Source organism: Chiloscyllium punctatum, chromosome 5 (genome assembly GCF_047496795.1).
Source record: "Chiloscyllium punctatum isolate Juve2018m chromosome 5, sChiPun1.3, whole genome shotgun sequence".
Lineage (NCBI taxonomy): Eukaryota > Metazoa > Chordata > Chondrichthyes > Orectolobiformes > Hemiscylliidae > Chiloscyllium > Chiloscyllium punctatum.
The window spans coordinates 143607920-143628291 of NC_092743.1; the positions used below are offsets into that span (position 1 = coordinate 143607920).

The 20372-nt window shown below is 40.5% G+C and overlaps 1 protein-coding gene across 1 annotated transcript in view; it reads right to left on the bottom strand.

Moving 5' to 3' along the window:
* Positions 1-20372, bottom strand: part of chd7 (chromodomain helicase DNA binding protein 7) — a 350049-nt gene that overhangs the window by 308357 nt on the left and 21320 nt on the right. The window contains exon 2 of the mRNA XM_072571578.1: positions 7102-8938. Coding sequence (XP_072427679.1) covers positions 7102-8748 — 1647 coding nt within the window. The 5' untranslated portion in view covers positions 8749-8938. The remainder of the gene's footprint in view (positions 1-7101; positions 8939-20372) is intronic.

Below are 20372 nucleotides of genomic sequence, written 5' to 3' on the forward strand. Positions count from 1 at the left end.
GAGATGTTGACAGATGATTGCATATTGTTCAGCATTATTCAAACTGAAGCTGGCTGTGTCCATCTATAACAAACATTGGAAAACATCCAGACTTGGCCTGATAAGTAGCAAGTAACATTCACACCACATAAAGTGCCAAAGAATCATCTTCAGCAAGAGAAAATCTAACTGTTTCACATTGACAGTCAATCACATAACCATCATGGAATCCCCAATGTTAATATCAGGGGGATGGGTTCATTGACCAGAAACTAAACAAGCTACATTAAGTATTATTACAAAAGCATGTCAATGTAGGAGTTCTGTGATTAATACATCACTGCCTAACCAAAGTTCATCACTATGTACAAGCCGTATGACAGGAGTGAGATAGAATACCTTCCACCCGTCTCAACAAACACTGTTTTAACTCCACTCGAGAAATTCAACACCACACAAAAAAGAAATCAGTCCATTTGATTGGTACCCAACTCATTACTTTCAATGTTCACTCTCACCTCCACTGCAGAGTGAATACCACCTAAAAGATGTACTGCATCAACTGACCCAGGCTCCTTCAACATCTTCTGAACCGTTTAATACCCAGAACGAAAAGATTACATGGGAGCAACATCACCTGCAAGTTCCCCCTGAAACCACAGACAACACTAGTTTGAAAGTAAATCACTTTTTCTGCTTCAAAAGAAGTGTATGCCTAACAGATCTATTTCTGTGAGGTAACAAGCAAGTTAGACAAAGAAGATCCAGTGGATGTTATCTATTTGGATTTCCAGAAGGTCTTTGAAAAGGAGCTGCATAGGAAGCTGCTAAATAGGATAACACAGCATGATATTAGGGGCAAGGCACTGGCATGGATAAAGGATTAGCACAGCAGTTCAGGCAGCATCCAAGTAGCTTCTACTTGGATGCTGCCTGAACTGCTGTGCTCTTCCAGCACCACTAATCCAGAATCTGGTTTCCAGGATCTGCAGTCATTGTTTTTACCACCTGGATAAAGGATTAGCTAACTGGCAGACAGCAGACTGTGAGATCAAAGGGATCATTTTCAGGATGGCAACTGGTGACTAGTGGAGGTCCTCAGCAGTCAGTGCTGGAATCAAAACTATTCACGTTATATATTAATGATCTGGATAAAGGAACTGACAGCATTGTTGCTGCATTTGCAAATAACACAAAGATAGGTAGTGTTGAGAAAGAGGGGAGGCTTCAGAAAGGTGAGTGGGAAAAGTAGATGGAATACATGTGAGAATACATGCACTTTGGTAGGAAGAATAGAGGCACAGACTTCTTTTTAAAATGGGAAAATCTTCAGGGATTGGAGACGACGTAGGAGCCCTAGTTTAAGATTCTTGTAAGGTTTACATGCAGGTTCAGTTGGCAATTAAGGAGGCAAATGCAATGTTAGCATTCATTTCAAGAGGGCTAAAATATGAGAACTGACGCTGTAAGAGGCTCTAGTTAGATTATATGAGGAATATTGTGAGCAGTTTTGGACGAGGTTTCTCAGAAAGGGTATGCTATCACTAAAAAAAAATGTAGATCCTGGGAAGTTGAAATAAAAACAAATTGCTGGAAAAACTCAGGAAATCTGGCAGCATCTGTGGAGAGAAATCAGAGTTAACATTTCAGGTCCAGTGATCTTTCTTCAGAACTGATGGTAGCTAAGAAAAGGTTAGTATTAATGCAGAAGATGTAGTGGTTGGGGGGGGGGGGGAAGAGGAGCACTAAATGACATGTGGAGATGGGCTCAAAGAGACAGAAATGAGTTGGACAAAATGAGTGGATGAAGGTCAGTCTGGGAGAATGAATAGCTGCTAAGGGGAACTATTAACAGCTGACAAAGGGCTACTCGTGCAATTTCAAAAACTTTCACTGGTGTCCACAAGTCGTAACTCAAAATTTGAGACAAATGAAGCTGCAGGATTACACATAAAGCCAGTTAAAAATTCTGCAGTTAAGCAATGAGGTATAGAGTTATCTTGAGTTCCAAGTTCATAGCTCCCTGAAAGTGGCAATGCAAGCAAATAAAGATGGGAAAGGCAGCAATACAGCATGTTTGCCTTCAGTCAGGGCATTGAGTATAAATGCTGTTAAGTCACGTTGCAGCTGTTTAGTTAAACTGCATTTTGAAGGAGTGTGCGCAGTTCTGGTTGCCACACGATGGGAAGGCTTTGGAGAGAGTGCAAAAGAGGTTTAACTGGATGTGGCCTGGATTGGAGTGCATCAACTAGGAGAGATCAAACAAACTTGGACTGCTTGCTCTAGATCGCCAGCAGCTGAGGGACAACCCAATTAAATTTTATAAAATTGAGAAACATAAAAGGGTGGGTAGTTCGAGCCTTCTTCCCAGGCTGCAAATATCAAATACTGGGGGGCATAGCATTAAGATGTGAGATAAAAAGTTTAAAGGAGATGCACAAAAAGGAGGGTAAGTAAGTGCATGGAACAAGGTGTCAGGGTAGTTGGTGGAAGCAAACACAATAGTGAAGTCAAAGACACGTTTAGGTAGACACATGAAATGGCAAGGAATGGAGGATAAGGACCATGTGTAGTTTAGAATGGCATAACGGTCAGTACAGATATGGCAGGCGAAAGGGCCTCTTTCTGTGTTGAACTGTTCAATGTTCTATGCAAGAGTATAGAGAAGTAATTCAATGCCAGCTGGTTGGTGAAACAGTTGGTTAAACACACTTGAGGCATTGTCTACCAGAGTCAGTTGAGCCTCAAATTTTAAACAACTGTTGTGCAGAGACATGTTACACAAGTTTACTTCCTGATTGATCTCAAAAAAATCATAAAACAGAACATTGGAACTAGCATTTTGGTTGTGAGGAAATATTCATTGCAACACATATTTGTGTAATGTGTATGAGGCAGTACTGATATTTCCAAAATTTGTGAATTCTTGTATTAAGATCAGTGATGCAATTATTTAACAATTTCTCTTCAATAAGAAAGTTGAGGTAATTAATCACATTCAAAAGCTTGGAAAATACTTCCAAGAACCTAAAATGTGTTTTCTTCTCAACATGATCAAGAAACAACTCCTATCTGATTTTTAAAAATACATTGTTGCATTCCAAAGTTCATTTAATGGAAGAAAATGAACATATTCAGCCATTCAAAACTGCGTCAACACCAACCAGCAATTCTTTAGTGATTTTGCCAGAGGCACCAATATTCCACAAATGACACATTTAAGTTCTGCTTAGCAATAGGTAGCAGATTAATGCAGAGTTACAGTAGTTTCCAATAAGAAGCAGTGACAGCCTATTATCACTGGACTGTAAATCCAGAGACCCAGGTGATGTTCTGGATACCTGAGTTCAAATCCAACCACAGCAGATGGTGGAATTTGAATTTAATAAAAATTTAGAATGGAGTGTCGAATGGTGACGATGAATTCATTATTGACTGTTGGGAAAACTCATCTGGTTCACTCATGCCCTTTCAGGAAGGGAACTGTCTCCCTTACCTAGTTTGGCCTACATAGGACTCCAGACTGTCATTTATCCACATTATACTTAATCTGCATGCACTGGCCCGCACTCTCACTGCCTAAATCACAATGAAATCCTCTTTCACTTAACCCCAAACTTTGTGTCATCAGCAAACTTGGGAAATATTGCATTTAGCTCCATCATCTAAAATCATGAATGTATACGGTGACTAGCTGGGGCCCAACCACCGATTCTTGCAGTCTGTAATCACTGGACACCACTCAGAAAAAGATCCACTTATTCCTATTCTGTTTCATGTCTACCACCCAATTCTCTATCCAGGTAAGTATGCTACAGCCAATCCTATGTACTTCAATTTTACATGCTTATCTGTTAAACGTGGCCTTATCAAGAGCCTTCTGAAATTCCAAATCAAACCACAACCACTGGGTTCCCCCTTATCAACCTACTAGTCACATCCTTAAAGAGTTTTAAGATTTATCAAGCATGTCTTCCCTTTCTTAAATCCTAGTTGACACTGTCCAATCCTGCCTGTTTTCCAAATGCACTGCTTTGAAATCTTTTATAATGGACTCTAGCATTTCCCCCCACCACTAATGGCAGGGCAACTGGTCTATAATGCCCTACTTTCTCCCCACCTTATAAATGAATGGAGGTAGAGTTACATTACCTGCCCTCTAAATCCATAGGAATTGTTCCAGTGTCTACAGTGTCTTGAAAAATCATCCATTATTTCTAGGTGACTCAAAATCAATACCCACAAGCAATTCAACAATCCATTACTTAATTGATTTGCCTTCTTTGCTCCACATTGTAACAATTCCCATTTATGACAATAAAGGATGTACATTTGCCTTCAACAAATCTTTTTCTCTTCACATACCTACAGAACCTTTTACAATCAGTTTGAAAGTTCCCTGCAAGTTCCCTTCTGTATTCTACTTAATCCCTTTTCATCAATCCTTGTACTTCCTTCCTGAAATCTAGACTGCTCTCAATCCTTAGGTCTACAGCTATTTTTTGGGTCAATTTGTATGACTCTTCCTTGGATCCAATGCTATCCCAAATTTCCCTTGTAAGCGATGGTCAGGTCACCTTTCCAGTTGTATTTTTGCAGCAAACAAGGATGAACAATTATTATAGTTCTGCCTTGTGTTCTTTAAGCATGTGACACTGCCTCTCCACCATCGTCCCTTTAAGCCACGATCCCCAATTTAACACAGCCAGTTCATGCCTCATACCACAGCGTCTCCTGCATGCTCTTAAACTATGTCTCAGCTTATAAAGGCAAATAACCCACATGCTTTCTTAACTATAAACCTTCTTAATCTAAGGCTATCCTCCTATTTACCACCCCAGCAATTTTTGTATCATTTGTGATCTTCCTACATTCAAGTCCAAATTGTTCATAAACAGATAGCAAAGAGGCCAATGACTCCTGTGGGACTCCACTGGACATCGGCTTCCAGTCAATAACACCCCTCGACCATCATCCTCTGCTTCCTGCCATTCAACTGAATCTGGATCCAAACTTCCTTGGATCCCATGGGCTTCTACCTTCACTATCAGTCTCTCATGCAGGATCTTATCGAAAGCCTTACTAAAACCCAAAGTAGATTATGTCGAATGCATTGCCCTCATCTATACATCTGGTTACCTCTGAAAAATTCTGTTAAGTTGGTCAAACGTTACTTTCCCTTAATAAAACCATGCTGACTGTTTTTGACTAATCCCTACCTCTCCAAGGATTAATTCTGTCTCTCCAAACTGCCTCCAACAGTTTACTACCACAGAACTTAGACTGACTGGCCTGTAGTTTCTTGGTTTATCCCTTACTTCCTTTCTGGTACACATTGGCTGTCCTCAGCCTTCTGGCATCTCTCCTGTGGCCAGATCAGAATTGAAAACTATTGCCAACACTCTTGCTATTTCTTCCCTTGCCTTATTCAACAACCTGGAATACATTTAATCTGAATTTTTAAAAACCACCATAAGTACTGCAGATGCTGAAAAACAGAAATTGTTGGAAAAGCTCAGTAGGTCTAGCAGAATCTGTGGCTAGAAATCAGAGTTAATGTTTTAGGTCCAGTGATTCTGCTTCAGAGCAGTTCTGTAAGGTTAGCTCTGCTTTAATTAACCCTTCAATATACTTTAAAATAAAGTAGGATCTTCCTTAATGTTTTCCTGCCAGTATCCTTTCATGCTCCCTTTTTGCTTTTTTTAAAAGTTTCTCCTTACACATTTTGTGGGGCTTTTGCTGTCTTGAGCCTTCAATGTTTGCCAAATCTTCCTTGTGCTCTTCATCCAATTTGGTACATCACATGATATCCAGGTTCATTGGATTTGTTGATCCCACTTCTTTTCCTTTACTCTCCCCATTTCCTCCTTGAATGCATCTCTCAGATTTACCTGCAAGTATCTGCTCCCAATTCACTGTGGCCAAATTATATCTGATTTTATTGGCCTTCCCCTAATTGAGAACATTCATTTCAAACCCACTCTTGCCTTTTCCCTAACAATTTTAAATCTATGGAGTTACGATCAGTGCCTGCAAAATGCTCACCCACCAATACTTAATCCATTTCCTTGGCTTCATTACTGAAAGTTAAATCCAGATCTGCCCTCATCAGATTTTTAAAATCTATTTCCCACCGTGGCTTGGAGGGAAACGTGCAGGTGATGGCATCCCCATGCAAGTGTTAACCTTGTCCTTCTAGATGGCAGATGTTATGGGTTTGGAGAGTACCGTCAAAGGAGTCTTGCAATGCATTTTAAAAGGTAATACTGATGCCAGTGGATATTGCTGCTGGAAGCAGTGATGCAGGTGGTGGTGACGTCAAATTGAATAATATTCACTGAACCAGTTATGAAGTAACAATGCTAAAGATTATAAAAATGGAAGGATCAAAATCTCTAATACACTGACTGCAGACTGTTTGCTGAAGGGAGAGAAAGTTTGAAGAAATTCAGCACAGTGCTGAAGCACAACTTGGTTGGATTCAGCAAGTAGAAGACTGAGGAAATGAAGTGCAACTAGGAGGATGGACACGTACACAGCAGGGTGCAAACAGTCAGTCTCATGGCGAGGTGACAAAATCTAAATGTCTGAAGACTCAACTCAGTGAAGAGCAGGAGAGAAAACTGGAAGTTTGCAGCAGAATGGAGTCAAAAGGAAATCAGTGATTACACAGGAAGCTTCAAATTTAAGTATGAAAAACCTCAAGGGACACCAAAGATCAGAGTGATATTGAAGACAACTATAACCACAGAACAGCAGTATAGGTCAATACTGTGTGAAACATAGTTGTTGTGCTCTCACCTGTCCTACTGGAAAATTTAAGTCAGAACAGAAAACGTACAAAAATAATTGACATTGGGACTTGCACACCAAAATGTTATATTCATCTTAATCATACATTACTTTATAGATTTTCTTCAAGCTTAGCTAAAATATTAATGCCAACCTGCATGTGGTTTAAAGAAAATCTCAAGCCAAGAGCTGGAAATTCCATTACTTAATTCACAATAATTGTCATGTTAAAACTTGATGGATATGATTTCCAACGCAAACAGTAATTAACATGCAGGAATCAAAGCCATTTTGGATATTCAAACTCGATTTTAATGTAGATACACTTACCTGATGTTGGGGAGGCACTTGTTGCAATGTGGCCTTAGGTGAAGAATGCTGTGACTGGACCCAGGGCTGATGTTGATGAGATGTTGGAGAAGTCTGATGATGAACTGCTGAGTGCTGTTTCACAGATGGACAAGTTGGCAACTGAGGTTGAAAAGGCTGATTTGGGTGCTGTTGGCCAGACATTAGACGTTCCTGCATCATCTGATCGGCATGATTTCCACTGGGACCAAGTGCACCAACTGGTCTTGGAAGGCTGCCAATATCCCTTGGTACAGAAGGGCTCATGTATTGTGTCTGCATGCTTCTGGGACCAATGCTCCTCTGTCCAAGACCCATGGTACCTGGGGACTGGTGTGACTGTTGAGGCAGGGGCATGTTTGAATAGCTTCCAACCTCCAACTGCATTCCAGCACTGCCAGGCCTAACCTGTGGTGGAGGGGTGCCTGCTGGGTTACTCATAGCTTTCATCGGTGACATTGGTGGTGGAGAAGCATAAGTTCCCTGAGACTGTGTGGGGTGCATAGTTTGTGCATTAATTTGGTTAAGTGGGCCACCTGGATGTATAGTCTGCTGGTGCATTAGTCCTTGGCTTGTGCCACCTGGGAATCCCACAGTATTTGGATAGCGGGGTATTGACTGGTTCACAGATGGGTTACTATTAAGGCCTAGGTTTTGATTGATCCCTGTATTACTGTTAACTAATCCCTGATTAATGCTACTATAAGGATATTGTGAATACTGCCCTGAGCTACTCACAGATTGTGATGGTACCGCCTGGCTACGTGAATTAAAATTTAAGTTTTGTTGTCTGCTACTGGCTTGTTGTGAAGGGTTTGGGGAGAATCTAGGACTGTGAGCAATGGAATCTCCATGGAGAGAATTGGGGGGAGGGGGGTGGGGATGGTACTGCTGGGTTGGAGTGTGACGTAAAGAAGGGCCAATGTTGGGGGTTTGCTGAGGCATGTGAGCTAAGTGGCCTGGTCCTGAAGCTCCCATGAAAGGATTTCCTTGACTGAGGGCCTCTTGACCCTGAGTGAATTGGTTCACCCTCTGCTGCTGAGGCTGGTTGTGCTGCTGCAATGAATAATCACTACGTGTTAGGTAATTCCCCATCTGTTGCATATGTTGAGCGTGCCCTTGCCCTGGGGGTGGGGGCTGTGGTTGTTGCTGTTGCTGGAAGGCAGGTCGGGTCTGATCTGGCACCTGAACAGCACGTGGGCCCCACATGGAGCCACTGTCTACAAACTGCTGTCCACACCTTTCATTCTGCATAGTAGGGTACACACCCATCTGAGCACCACTGTGAGGGACTGGTGGAACCGTGGGATTGTGGTATTGAGAGTGGGGTGATGCCATTCCATTCCCGGGTGTATTGCCAATCATTCGGTTAGGCTGATCTACCAGATGTATTTTTTGCTGTTCAAATGGACCAAAATGATCATAATGAGCCAGCTTAGTTTGAGTCTGAGTTGGTGGGGGATGATGGAGAGGAGACTGCATGGAGCCAAATCCTTGATCCATGGGTAATTGCTGCCCAAGAGCATTCACTGGATTTTCTGAAAAACCACATTCTCCAAGACCTTCAAGCCCTTCACTGAAAATGTTCCCATCATCACCAAACAAACTCAGCATACCAGGATCTGCCATCTTCCTTGTGCTCACAGCTCCCCAATGGCACGAGAAGTGAAGTATTCTGTGCTTCACCTCACCTCGCCGCTTCCCTTCGAGGTATAAGTCCTCGAAGCCTTAAATCCTATGACTAATCTCCTGTATGTCACTCCACATTTCCTTAATTCGTTTGGACAATTTAGTGTCAGGCAAAGTCTTGATAGAGATCCTAGGGAGAAAATGAAAATAAAATGAAATTGGGAACAAATGGAATGAGTAACATACACAAAGAGAATCAATAAAGTCACATTAAGATATTCCTTCCTTCTATTGTAAACTCCTGGGAAAACTGAAACAAGACATGCTAAGCTTTCTAGGGAATTTAAAATGTCAAGCCTGCAAAATTAAAGTAAAACCTCCTGATTATTTTTCACTGGAACATCCTGCACAATACACTAGTTATAATTCATGCAAGCACTAACCTGAACCATTAATTCATTCTTCATTTGACTCATCAGTTCTACATTCTTAGTTGCAAAAGAACAAAATGACAAACTGTAGTCACAGCAGCTGCCAGCACACCAGGCAGACAGCTGGACGAATACAGCACAGCACACCATCTGCTCTAGTGAGGCTGAGTGTGTATACCAACCTCTTCCATCGCGTTCCTAACATCCTCATCCCCATATAAGCAGGCAGAATTGTATACATTATGAAATTCAACTAGTGCACAGTATTATCTATAGAAAATAGTTCACAGATATTCAAAGAACTAGAATGCCTTAAATAGTAGCAGTGGCTGATAAATGCATAACCCACAACAGAAAATTAACTTGTATGTTAATCATATAAAAGCACTGATTCAAGTATATCCTGAAATCAAATTTGAGTATTATCCAAACTGAATTGCTAACACTGCAGTTAGATTCCATTGATAATTCAAATAAGCCTTTGAGAAAAGTATATTTGATATAACTTTAAAGTTACTGCTCAAGTGTACGGATACAGCTCACCTGGCCACATGCCTGAAACAGACAAGTAGCCAACACAATGGATTTAGAGTCCAGGCCACATTTTCAAAGTGATCTGCCAAAGGAAGCACAGCTACAGGGTTCATCACTCACCCCAAGGCAAACAGATTACTAGTGATGTAACAACCTCCATTTGTGACTAACCGCATATTGCAGCTGGAGTGTCTAGCTGAATACTCTTTCACTATTCAGACAAGGCTAAACAACAGATGACCATTTATTAGTGCATCCAAACCTCCATAAGTTAAACTATCATAACCATCGTTACAGAAACAAGATGAGAAGATCAAAAAACATTGCAATCTAATTATGCCTCTTTTTTTCCCAGAGCCACATTTGAAATTTCATCAGGACCAAGTTGGTACTTGTAGCTTGATCTCAATCAACCAGAAATGGACGTCATCGCTTGAGCAATACTGCTAAAATGTTTTCTCTGCACCCAACCCACTCAGTTATGTTTTCTTTTTGAAAAAGGATAGAAAAACCAGGATATTCATCAGCCATAAGTACTTTACCACTAGTTTGAACAAAGAACATCACCATTTCTCAATTTGACAGTGTACATTGCTCAACACTATTCCTGAGCATCCTGGTCAGCGATGACATTCACAAGTACAATTACACAGCATGAAGCAAAGCAGCTTCAGAACCATCTGCTCCTACTGACCGATTTTTTTTATTGAAGTGCAATGATCCTTAATCACTTGCACTGGGGGAAGGAGGTTTTCACATAAAAAGCAAATTTAGAAGCTACCCACAATTCTGCAAGTCCTTCTGCCCAGAAGGAATGGACAAGAAATAAAGCAAACAGCTTAATCTACCTTTTTAATATTAAAGCAATAACCTAATCACAATGTATTATTTTATATAATATAATACAAAGAGTGGGTAAAGGGTGAAAGAGAAGGTGATTTCACTGCCAATATCCTAGTGACAGCAGTACATCAAGTGATCTCCCAGCAATTACATCCGCACAAAAAGCAAATACTAAATAAATAGAACACGAAGGGGTCGGACTCAATGGCTACAAAAAAATTTAGCCACAAATCAATTAGTATTATCGTACTTTTTCCTTTATAGTTCCATGCAGTCATTAATTAACAAATCTGGTCATTGCTTCTATTATTCTGTACTAAAATGATTCCCAGAAGCTTCAGCCAGCCCATGTGAGAGGTTATTTATTAAACTGTTGACTGTCCCCATAATGTTCCCAGCTCAAACAAGCTCCCCTTACACTTAGTACAACATTCCTTTTCTTTTCCTCACCAACCAATGACTGCTGACAAAAATAATTTATCTGTTCCTCTTTCATAGCAGAGCAGTGTGTGTGATTGGATGCAACTTATCCATCATGAACAAGCTGCAGCACAAAGACAGGCTGAGTGTCACAGGATATAAATGGACAAAGGTCACAACAGTAAGCTAGAGTGTTTTGCATGGGACTCTGGCTGTTATATACACATGGCAACCTCTTCTGATAAAACTCTACTACATTAATTAAGAACATTATATAGAATCTACCTACAAAATAAATTGAATAGAAGGACATAGTTTAGGCTAGCAACTATATTTTTACACAAAAGATACTGGCCTAAAATTTGAAGATTTGACACAAACCTAACACTCACTGTAAAAGAATAAAGTTTTTTTAAAAATTAAAATCTTTTTTATTCACAATACACAACACTAAAGTGTGACAACTAAAATAATAGTCATGGAGGAGAAAGCATCACTACCCCTTACAAACTAGCATGTAATGGATGCTTTCCTTTTTAGTCTGCAAGTATTTTACTAATTTTAAGTTCATGTCTAACACCAAAAAACATTTCAATTGACATAACATAAGAATAACCAGGTACAAAAGCACAGTTGTGCTATGCTCACAACTGACAGACATAACTAAAACAATCAGCATTTATACAAGACCATTTCTGACTGTATTACAAGCTTCCAACTTGATGTAGTGTTGGAATTCAATTTCCAATCGAGGTGTTGTAAATATTGCATTCTGTTTAAGAGGAAGAATAGCCCAAACTCTGCCCTCAGGATTTCTACACAGTAGCACAGATTCAGGTCAAACACAGGGCAACATTAAATTATAATTCTGATGCACTCAGCATCCATTCTGTAGAAAGTTGGCAGAAGATGCACATCAGACACATCACTTTGATAAACTTTTAAGAATGCAAAAATTTGACAGGCCAATTTGGGGATCAACAAGTGAGAGCTTTTAAACCCAAAAGGTGAATTATACAGAGTTGCAATTTCACCTAAACTCTAAAATAGGTTGAAGCAAAAGCTAGAACACATATTTCTACTTGGCTGAGCTGTCCTGTTGCCAAATTCTCTACAAAAACTGGGAAAGTGTTGATGTGTGCGTCAGCATGAAAAATTAAAACAAATTAATACGTAAATAGATACATGAGCAAAACAGAATTCTAGCTTCAAGTTATTTTCTGTCACTGCATGTTAAGTCCTTGCCCTTTACTTTCATAGTGATAGAACCATACACCATTTTGTCAATTAGATATAGTATGCAGCCAGTCAGAGAAAAGTAACATCAGATGTCTTTGTGAACTCATACTCATGTCACTACATTGCACTCTTGCCTTGCCCAATTCAAGAAACGCAAGTTGAACAAGGTCCAGTTTATTGATTACCCAGAATCTGTCTTGCGATCTACTAGCTTTCTAAAAATATGCTTCAATACCTTTGTCACAAAGGCTACACCATATTAATCCTCACTATAGCAAGTAACTTACTAGAGAGGAATAAAACAAAATACATTCCTCGTTGATTCCCCAGTAGAGTCTGAACATTCCAGGTGATGGTTAATAAAATTACTCTCAATCCTCTCCGTTAAATTCCACATCAAAGGGAAACAGGTTTCACCACATGTCAATGCATTTTTAAACATGGGTGCCAGATGCGCCATTTTCCTTTCATGAGGAATCCCCAGGTCTCTAAATTACTGAAAACCTTTACTAGGAAATCCACTTCCCTTTGTAAACAGAGACTTATATCTGGTTCTAGCTTTTTAATCCTGAATCTTTGAAAATAGCTGATACAATTTCACTCAAGATGTGCAATCCATTAATTTTACTTCCATCTGCTGTACAAGACCAAAATTTAACATTTTAAAACTTCCATCAAATGAGTGTTCAATTGATCTCTCAAACCCTCATCATCCATGATGGTGTACCAGTCACCCAGCAAATGGCTTTATTGGTCTCTAACTGACAATAATTAAAATTTGTAGTACAATTATTTTCACACTACCTTGGCTATGTCCATTACCTGTTCTCGATTCATTGTGTCTTTTCTAATATTTGTAAACACGAATTACTGTCTTTTTATCTGCCCAGAATTCTCAAAATACTACTTTTGAGCCAAAACTAGTTAAAGTAGTTTTTGGTTTACTTCAAAGACATCCAGATAATATTTCCAGAACATGTCACTGTTCAGATACTAATAGAACCATGTGAATAATTCATTAGTTACAAGCCTACCACTTTTTCAAATTAAAAGGTAAAGACAGCACTAAAGTTAAAAAAAAATCAATAAAATCACACTGCTCTTGTAAATATGCACTCAAAAAGTATACTCTTGCAACTTGAAATTTCCAAATATAATTAAAATCCCGAGAAGCACTTTAGTTTAATGAGATGGCAAATCTGCATTCAAATCTAATAGCTATTACATACATTGATCAAGTGAACTAACAAAAACTATCATGGCTTAGTTTAGTATAGAGATGTTCATAGGGCAGGTCATCCACACTACATCCAAAAAAAGTGAACTTTATAAATGGTAGGAAACTAGAAACTATACGAAAAGAATCACTAGAAATTGATGGGCTGATATACAAAATAATTTAAAAAGGATAATGCTATTTGCTAGCCTTCATCCCAAAAGGGACTGTAAGTTACTATAGAGAGTTAGGTAAAGCTCCAATTTGACAGCATGCTGGGTAATGTACCTCAAAAGAGAATAGAATGAACTTGGAATTGATACAGTGCAACTTCACCAGAATGATAACGGTGCTAAAAATGGGTTAAAGACAGGAACCCTGGGTATAGAAAATTAAAATGTGAACTAATTAAGGTGTACAAGAGGATTAGGACATTTGATAAAGATAGCAAGAAAATATTTATCTATAAAATACTGAAAATATTTCACTGTAATATATTAGAACATAGAACATAGAACAATACAGCACAGAACAGGCCCTTCGGCCCACGATGTTGTGCCGAACTTCTATCCTAGATTAAGCACCCATCCATGTACCTATCCAAATGCCGCTTAAAGGTCGCCAATGAATCTGACTCCACCACTCCCACGGGCAGCGCATTCCATGCCCCCACCACTCTCTGGGTGAAGAACCCACCCCTGACATCTCCCCTATACCTTCCACCCTTCACCTTAAATTTATGTCCCCTTGTAACACTCTGTTGTACCCGGGGAAAAAGTTTCTGACTGTCTACTCTATCTATTCCTCTGATCATCTTATAAACCTCTATCAAGTCACCCCTCATCCTTCGCCGTTCCAACGAGAAAAGGCCGAGAACTCTCAACCTATCCTCGTACGACCTACTCTCCATTCCAGGCAACATCCTGGTAAATCTTCTCTGCACCCTCTCCAAAGCTTCCACATCTTTCCTAAAGTGAGGCGACCAGAACTGCACACAGTACTCCAAATGTGGCCTAACCAAAGTCCTGTACAGCTGCAACATCACCTCACGACTCTTGAATTCAATCCCTCTGCTAATGAACGATAATACTCCATAGGCCGCCTTACAAACTCTATCCACCTGAGTGGCAACCTTCAAAGATCTATGTACATAGACCCCAAGATCCCTCTGTTCCTCCACCTGACCAAGAACCCTACCATTAACCCTGTATTCCGCATTCTTATTTGTTCTTCCAAAATGGACAACTTCACACTTGGCAGGGTTGAACTCCATCTGCCACTCCTCAGCCCAGCTCTGCATCATATCTAAGTCCCTCTGCAGCCGACAACAGCCCTCCTCACTGTCCACAACTCCACCTATCTTTGTATCATCTGCAAATTTACTGACCCACCCTTCGACTCCCTCATCTAAGTCATTAATAAAAATTACAAACAGCAGAGGACCCAGAACTGATCCCTGCGGAACTCCACTTGTAACTGGACTCCATGCTGAATATTTACCATCTACTACCACTCTCTGACTTCGACCGGTTAGCCAGTTTTCTATCCAATTGGCCAAATTTCCCTCTATCCCATGCCTCCTGACTTTCCGCATAAGCCTACCATGGGGAACCTTATCAAATGCCTTACTAAAATCCATGTACACTACATCCACTGCTCTACCCTCATCCACATGCTTGGTCACCTCCTCGAAGAATTCAATAAGACTTGTAAGGCAAGACCTACCCTTCACAAATCCGTGCTGGCTGTCCCTAATCAAGCAGTGCCGTTCCAGATACTCATAAATCCTATCCCTCAGTACCCTTTCCATTACTTTGCCTACCACAGAAGTAAGACTAACTGGCCTGTAATTCCCGGGGTTATCCCTATTCCCTTTTTTGAACAGGGGCACAACATTCGCTACTCTCCAGTCCCCTGGTACCACCCCCGTTGCCAGTGAAGACGAGAAGATCATTGCCAACGGTACTGCAATTTCCTCTCTTGCTTCCCACATAATCCTAGGATATATCCCGTCAGGCCCAGGGGACTTGTCTATCCTCAAGTTGTTCAAAATGTCCAACACATCTTCCTTCCTAACAGATATCTCTTCTAGCTTATCAGTCCGTTTCACACTCTCCTCTTCAACAATACAGTCCCTCTCGTTCGTAAATACTGAAGAGAAGTACTTGTTCAAGACCTCTCCTATCTCTTCCGACTCAATACAGTCTCCCACCACTGTCCTTGATCGGACCTACCCTCGTTCTCGTCATTCTCAGGTTTCTCACATACGCATAGAATGCCTTGGGGTTATCCTTGATCCTATCCGCCAGGGATTTTTCATGCCCTCTCTTAGCTCTCCTAATCCCTTTCTTCAGGTCCCTTCTGGCTATCCTGTATCCCTCCACTGCTCTGTCTGAACCTTGTTTCCTCAACCTTATGTAAGCCTCCTTCTTCCTCTTTACTAGACATTCAACCTCCCTCGTCAACCAAGGCTCCCTCACACGACCATTTCTTTCCTGCCTGATCGGTACATACATATCAAGGACACGTCGTATCTGCTCCTTGAAAAAGTCCCACATTTCCACCACATCCTTCCCTGACAGCCTATGCTCCCAACGTATGCTCCTCAAATCCTGTCTTACAGCATCGTAATTTCCCTTCCCCCAAAGTGGGAGAGTTCAACAAAAGAAGCATCACCTCAAAATGAAATCTCTGCCGCTCAGAAGTGAGGTCAGGAAAAACATTTGCATAAAGGATGGTGAACATTTAAAATTCATCCTTCCCCTCCATTCACCCCCCCCTTCATCAATCGCATAATGTAGTCAAGTTTTGAACTTAACATTCAAATTATTAATGGGGACCTTATCACATCAGGAAATTTTAAAGAGGTAGACTCCAAACTGCTTTTTCAAAAACAAAGATCTGCAACAATTATAATCAATAATAGGAGTTTGATGACCACATAACTGGAGGCTCACAGTTTGGCAGTCTCTCAGCTGTAACACAGGTTTCATGGCTAGAGGTGCAGATCACTACAAGAATCTACAATTTATAACAATAAATTGGTCAGTTTTGGCAACACCAACTGATCTTACCAGTAGAAAGACGGAGTTGAAACAAAAAAATGCCCCGGCCTTAAGTACAGCACAATGTTCAGGATAATGGAAACACAAATAATCCAGATCGCTTTTATACTCAGATTTCAAAATCTATAATTTTAGAAATTAACCTGTTTCCACTAAAAGCATGGTCTTTATTCAAAGTGCAAAACGTAGAAACCTAGACACTTTTTTTCCTCCAATTGCTGCTCCTGCTTCCTTGCCCACTACAACACATACCAATTATCAACCATTCACTTCTGATTGTATTGCTTCTTGAATAATGCATAATGCGTATGACAACGTAAAATATCCCATATTGGCTTACCATTCATTTCATGCGAAAAGTAAAAGAAGTCGTACTTGCAGTTTAACTTTGTTCAGGTTCTCTCAGGACTTGAGTAGATTCAGGAACAGCTTTGTGTAACAAAACAGTGTTCCTCCATAGACTTTTAGATCGTGCAACTACAATAACTTGCATTTAATGCAGCATCCTTAACGGAGAAAAATGTCCCAAGGCACTTCATACTGATTATATGAAGAAGGTATGTAGAAGGATGACCAAAAAGCTTGGTCAAAGATGTGGATTTTAATGGCTGATTAGGAAGTGGAGATAATGAGAGCTGTAATAATGAGAGCTGTCATGAAGGAATTCCACAGCATAACATCTTAAATGGACAAAAGGTAGATATCACTGATTGGGTAGGTGCCCCAGAGTTCACAATCAACTTAACTGAAAACATGAAGGTTGCTTCTTTAGGGGTGGAAAAGGTTAGTGATTAGTAATAGAAAAGAGGTAGGGAATGCCAAAACTGCAAAGAAATTCAGCCATAAATGGGAATTTTTACATTTGGGATCAAGCAGAACACTTTGGGTCATAAGTTGCATAAAGCATTACGAAGTTGAAGGTTTCAAAAAAAAAATTTAAATTAAATTAAATTAAAATAAAATTCATGAGATATGTCTTACACTGAGACTCGTTCCTTTTCTTTTCCTCTTACTGAGGGGAATGGTCAAGGCACCATAGTCCTACTGGACCATGGGGCTGCTCTTCCATTAGAGAGATATAACTGGTGGTGGTTTACCCTGAGGGCCACCATACCTCAGTTGAGATGCCGGTGTTGGACTGGGGTTAATCCCTCTACCAATAAAAGCTAACACACCGTATGCCTTTGTAACAACCCTATCAACCTGGGTGGCAACTTTCAGCAATCTATGTACATGGACACAGATCTATCAGCTCATCCACACTACCAAGAATCATACCATTAGCCCAGCACACACTATTCCTGTTGCTCCTTCCAAAGTGAATCACCTCACACTTTTCCACATTAGTCTCCATTTGCCACCTCTTAGCCCAGTTCTGCAGCTTATCTATGTCCCTCTGTAACCCACAATATCCTTCAGCACCATCCACAACTCTACCAACCTTAGTGTCATCTGCAAATTTACTAACTCACCCTTCTATGCCCTCATCTAGGTCAGTTATAAAAATGACAACCAGCAGTAGCCCCAAAACAGATCCTTGCAGTAGACCACTAGTAACGAAGCTCCAAGATGAATATTTCCCATCAACCACTGCCCTTTGTCTTCTTTCAGCTAGTCAATTTCTGATCCAAACCACCCTCAATCCCATGCCTCATATTTTGTTCAATAGCCTACCATGGGGAACTTTATCAAATGGCTTATTGAAAGCCATACACACCACAATCACTTAACCTCATCCACCTGTTTGGTCACCATCTCAAAGAACTCAATAAGGTTTGAGAGGCACGAGCTACCCTGCACAAAACCTTGTGGACTATCCCTAATCAACTTACTCCTCTCCAGATGATTATATATCCTCTCTCTCTTACTTTACCCACAATCGAAGTAAGGCTCACTGGTCTATAATTACCAGGGTTGTCTCTACTCCCTTCTTGAACAAGGGAAACATTTGCTATCTTCCAGTCTTCTGGCACTATTCCTGTAGACAATGACAACAAAGATCAAAGCCAAAGGCTCTGCAATCTCATCTCTGGCTTCCCAAAGAATCCTAGGATAAATCCCATCTGGCCGAGGGGACTTACCTATTTTTATATTTCAGAATTGCTAATTCCTCCTTGTGAACCTTAATCCTGTATAATCTAGTAGCCTCTATTTCATTGTCTTTTTCTAGTATGAAACTGAAAAATTATTAATTTACCACTTCCCTACCTCCTTTAACTCCATGCACAACTTCCCACTACTATCCTTGATTGACGAGAGAAAGATTAGGGTCATTCTTTTATTCCTGACATGTATAGAAAGCTTTAGGGTTTTCCTTGATCCTACCTGCCAACTTATTTCCCCTCCTAGTTCTTCTTAGCTCTCTCTTTACGTCTTTCCTGGCTAACTCGTAACTCTGAAGCACCCTAACTGAGCCTTCACATCTCATCCTAACATAAGCTTCTTCCTCCACTTGACAAAAAATTCAATTTCTTTAGTGACCTATGGCTCCCTCGCTCGACTGTTATCCCGTTCCGCCCTCAAAGTAAAACGCTCAGAGACACAGTATGGTTTTACATCCTTCTTCTTTATCCCAGGCCCCGGAGGGAGAGAGAACAACCGCCCATGTGCACAGACACGAGTTCACAGTCTTCTCAGGAAGAGTTTCTCAATGACCTATACAATCATTTTACAAGGAGGAGCACCCAGATAAGGCAGCATATTGCTTGGGTGAGCGTTAAAATCAGTGCGCATCAACAGTAAAGATTAAGCCATCTGCTGTTACACAACGAATGTTCCTTCACCTTGTTAACTGAACTCATACAATGGATAGTTTTCACCTTGTTAATTGGATGTTACATACTGAATGCTATCTCATCTTGTTAAAGGCTTGAAATAATGAATGCTTTTGCACCTTGTTAACCCATTACCCTTGCCTGCAGCACCCCATTATTTAACTAAGTTCTTATCTGATCTTGAGTCGAGTGTGTTGCTGGAAAAGCACAGCAGGTCAGACAGCATCTGAGGAGGAAAATGAACATTTCAAGCCAGAGCCCTTCCTGATGAAGGGCTCCAGCCCGAAGCATTGATTTTCCTGCTCCTCGGATGCTGCCTGATCTGCTGTGCTTTTCCAGCAACACACACTCAACTCTGATCTCCAGCATCTGCAGACCTTACTGTCTCCTTATCTGATCCAAGTCATGCTCAGCTGAACATCTTGTTTCACAAAATTCAAACTTAACTCTTTCCCTGCCTGCTTATACCTTATGCACTTTCTCATTCCCTCCTTTTACCATTGTATGATAACCACAGAGATGGCACTACCAGCTTTCATAAGTCAGTATTTAAGCAAGTTATTGACACAGCATATAATGATTATAACAAAAATTATTAGTCTGTTACAGTAATTAGAGTTTGAAGAATTCTCCCACGTGGAAAAAGATTCACCAGTAAAGTTCTTAATCCACAGTCCTTAGTGACCACTAAGTTGAGTGGAAATGAGCCAGTTTTCCAAACTCTCCTTCAGCAAGTCCAACCTAAAAACAAAATCCAGTCTGACCTTGCATCACTCCTTAGAGAAATCTGACTTCTTGGATAAGGGCAGTTAAAATCTTCACAAAACTGACAAGACTTAAGTCCTTGCAGAGATTCTTCAGATGGAGGATACCAGCGCACCTGAGTGTTCAGTGCAGTAGCAGTAGCAGCAGCAGGCTAGATGAATGCAGCATTATTTTCTGCCTCTGCTTCCGCTCTGCTGTTAAATGTAACAAAGCCAACTGGCTGTTGTGATGTTAGCTTGATCAGTGAACCTTCATATCCCTTAAATGATCGAAAGAGAAGGTAAATGTTTAATGTGCCTAGGAAGGTCACTGACAAAAAGTGTACCGACCTCCTCTT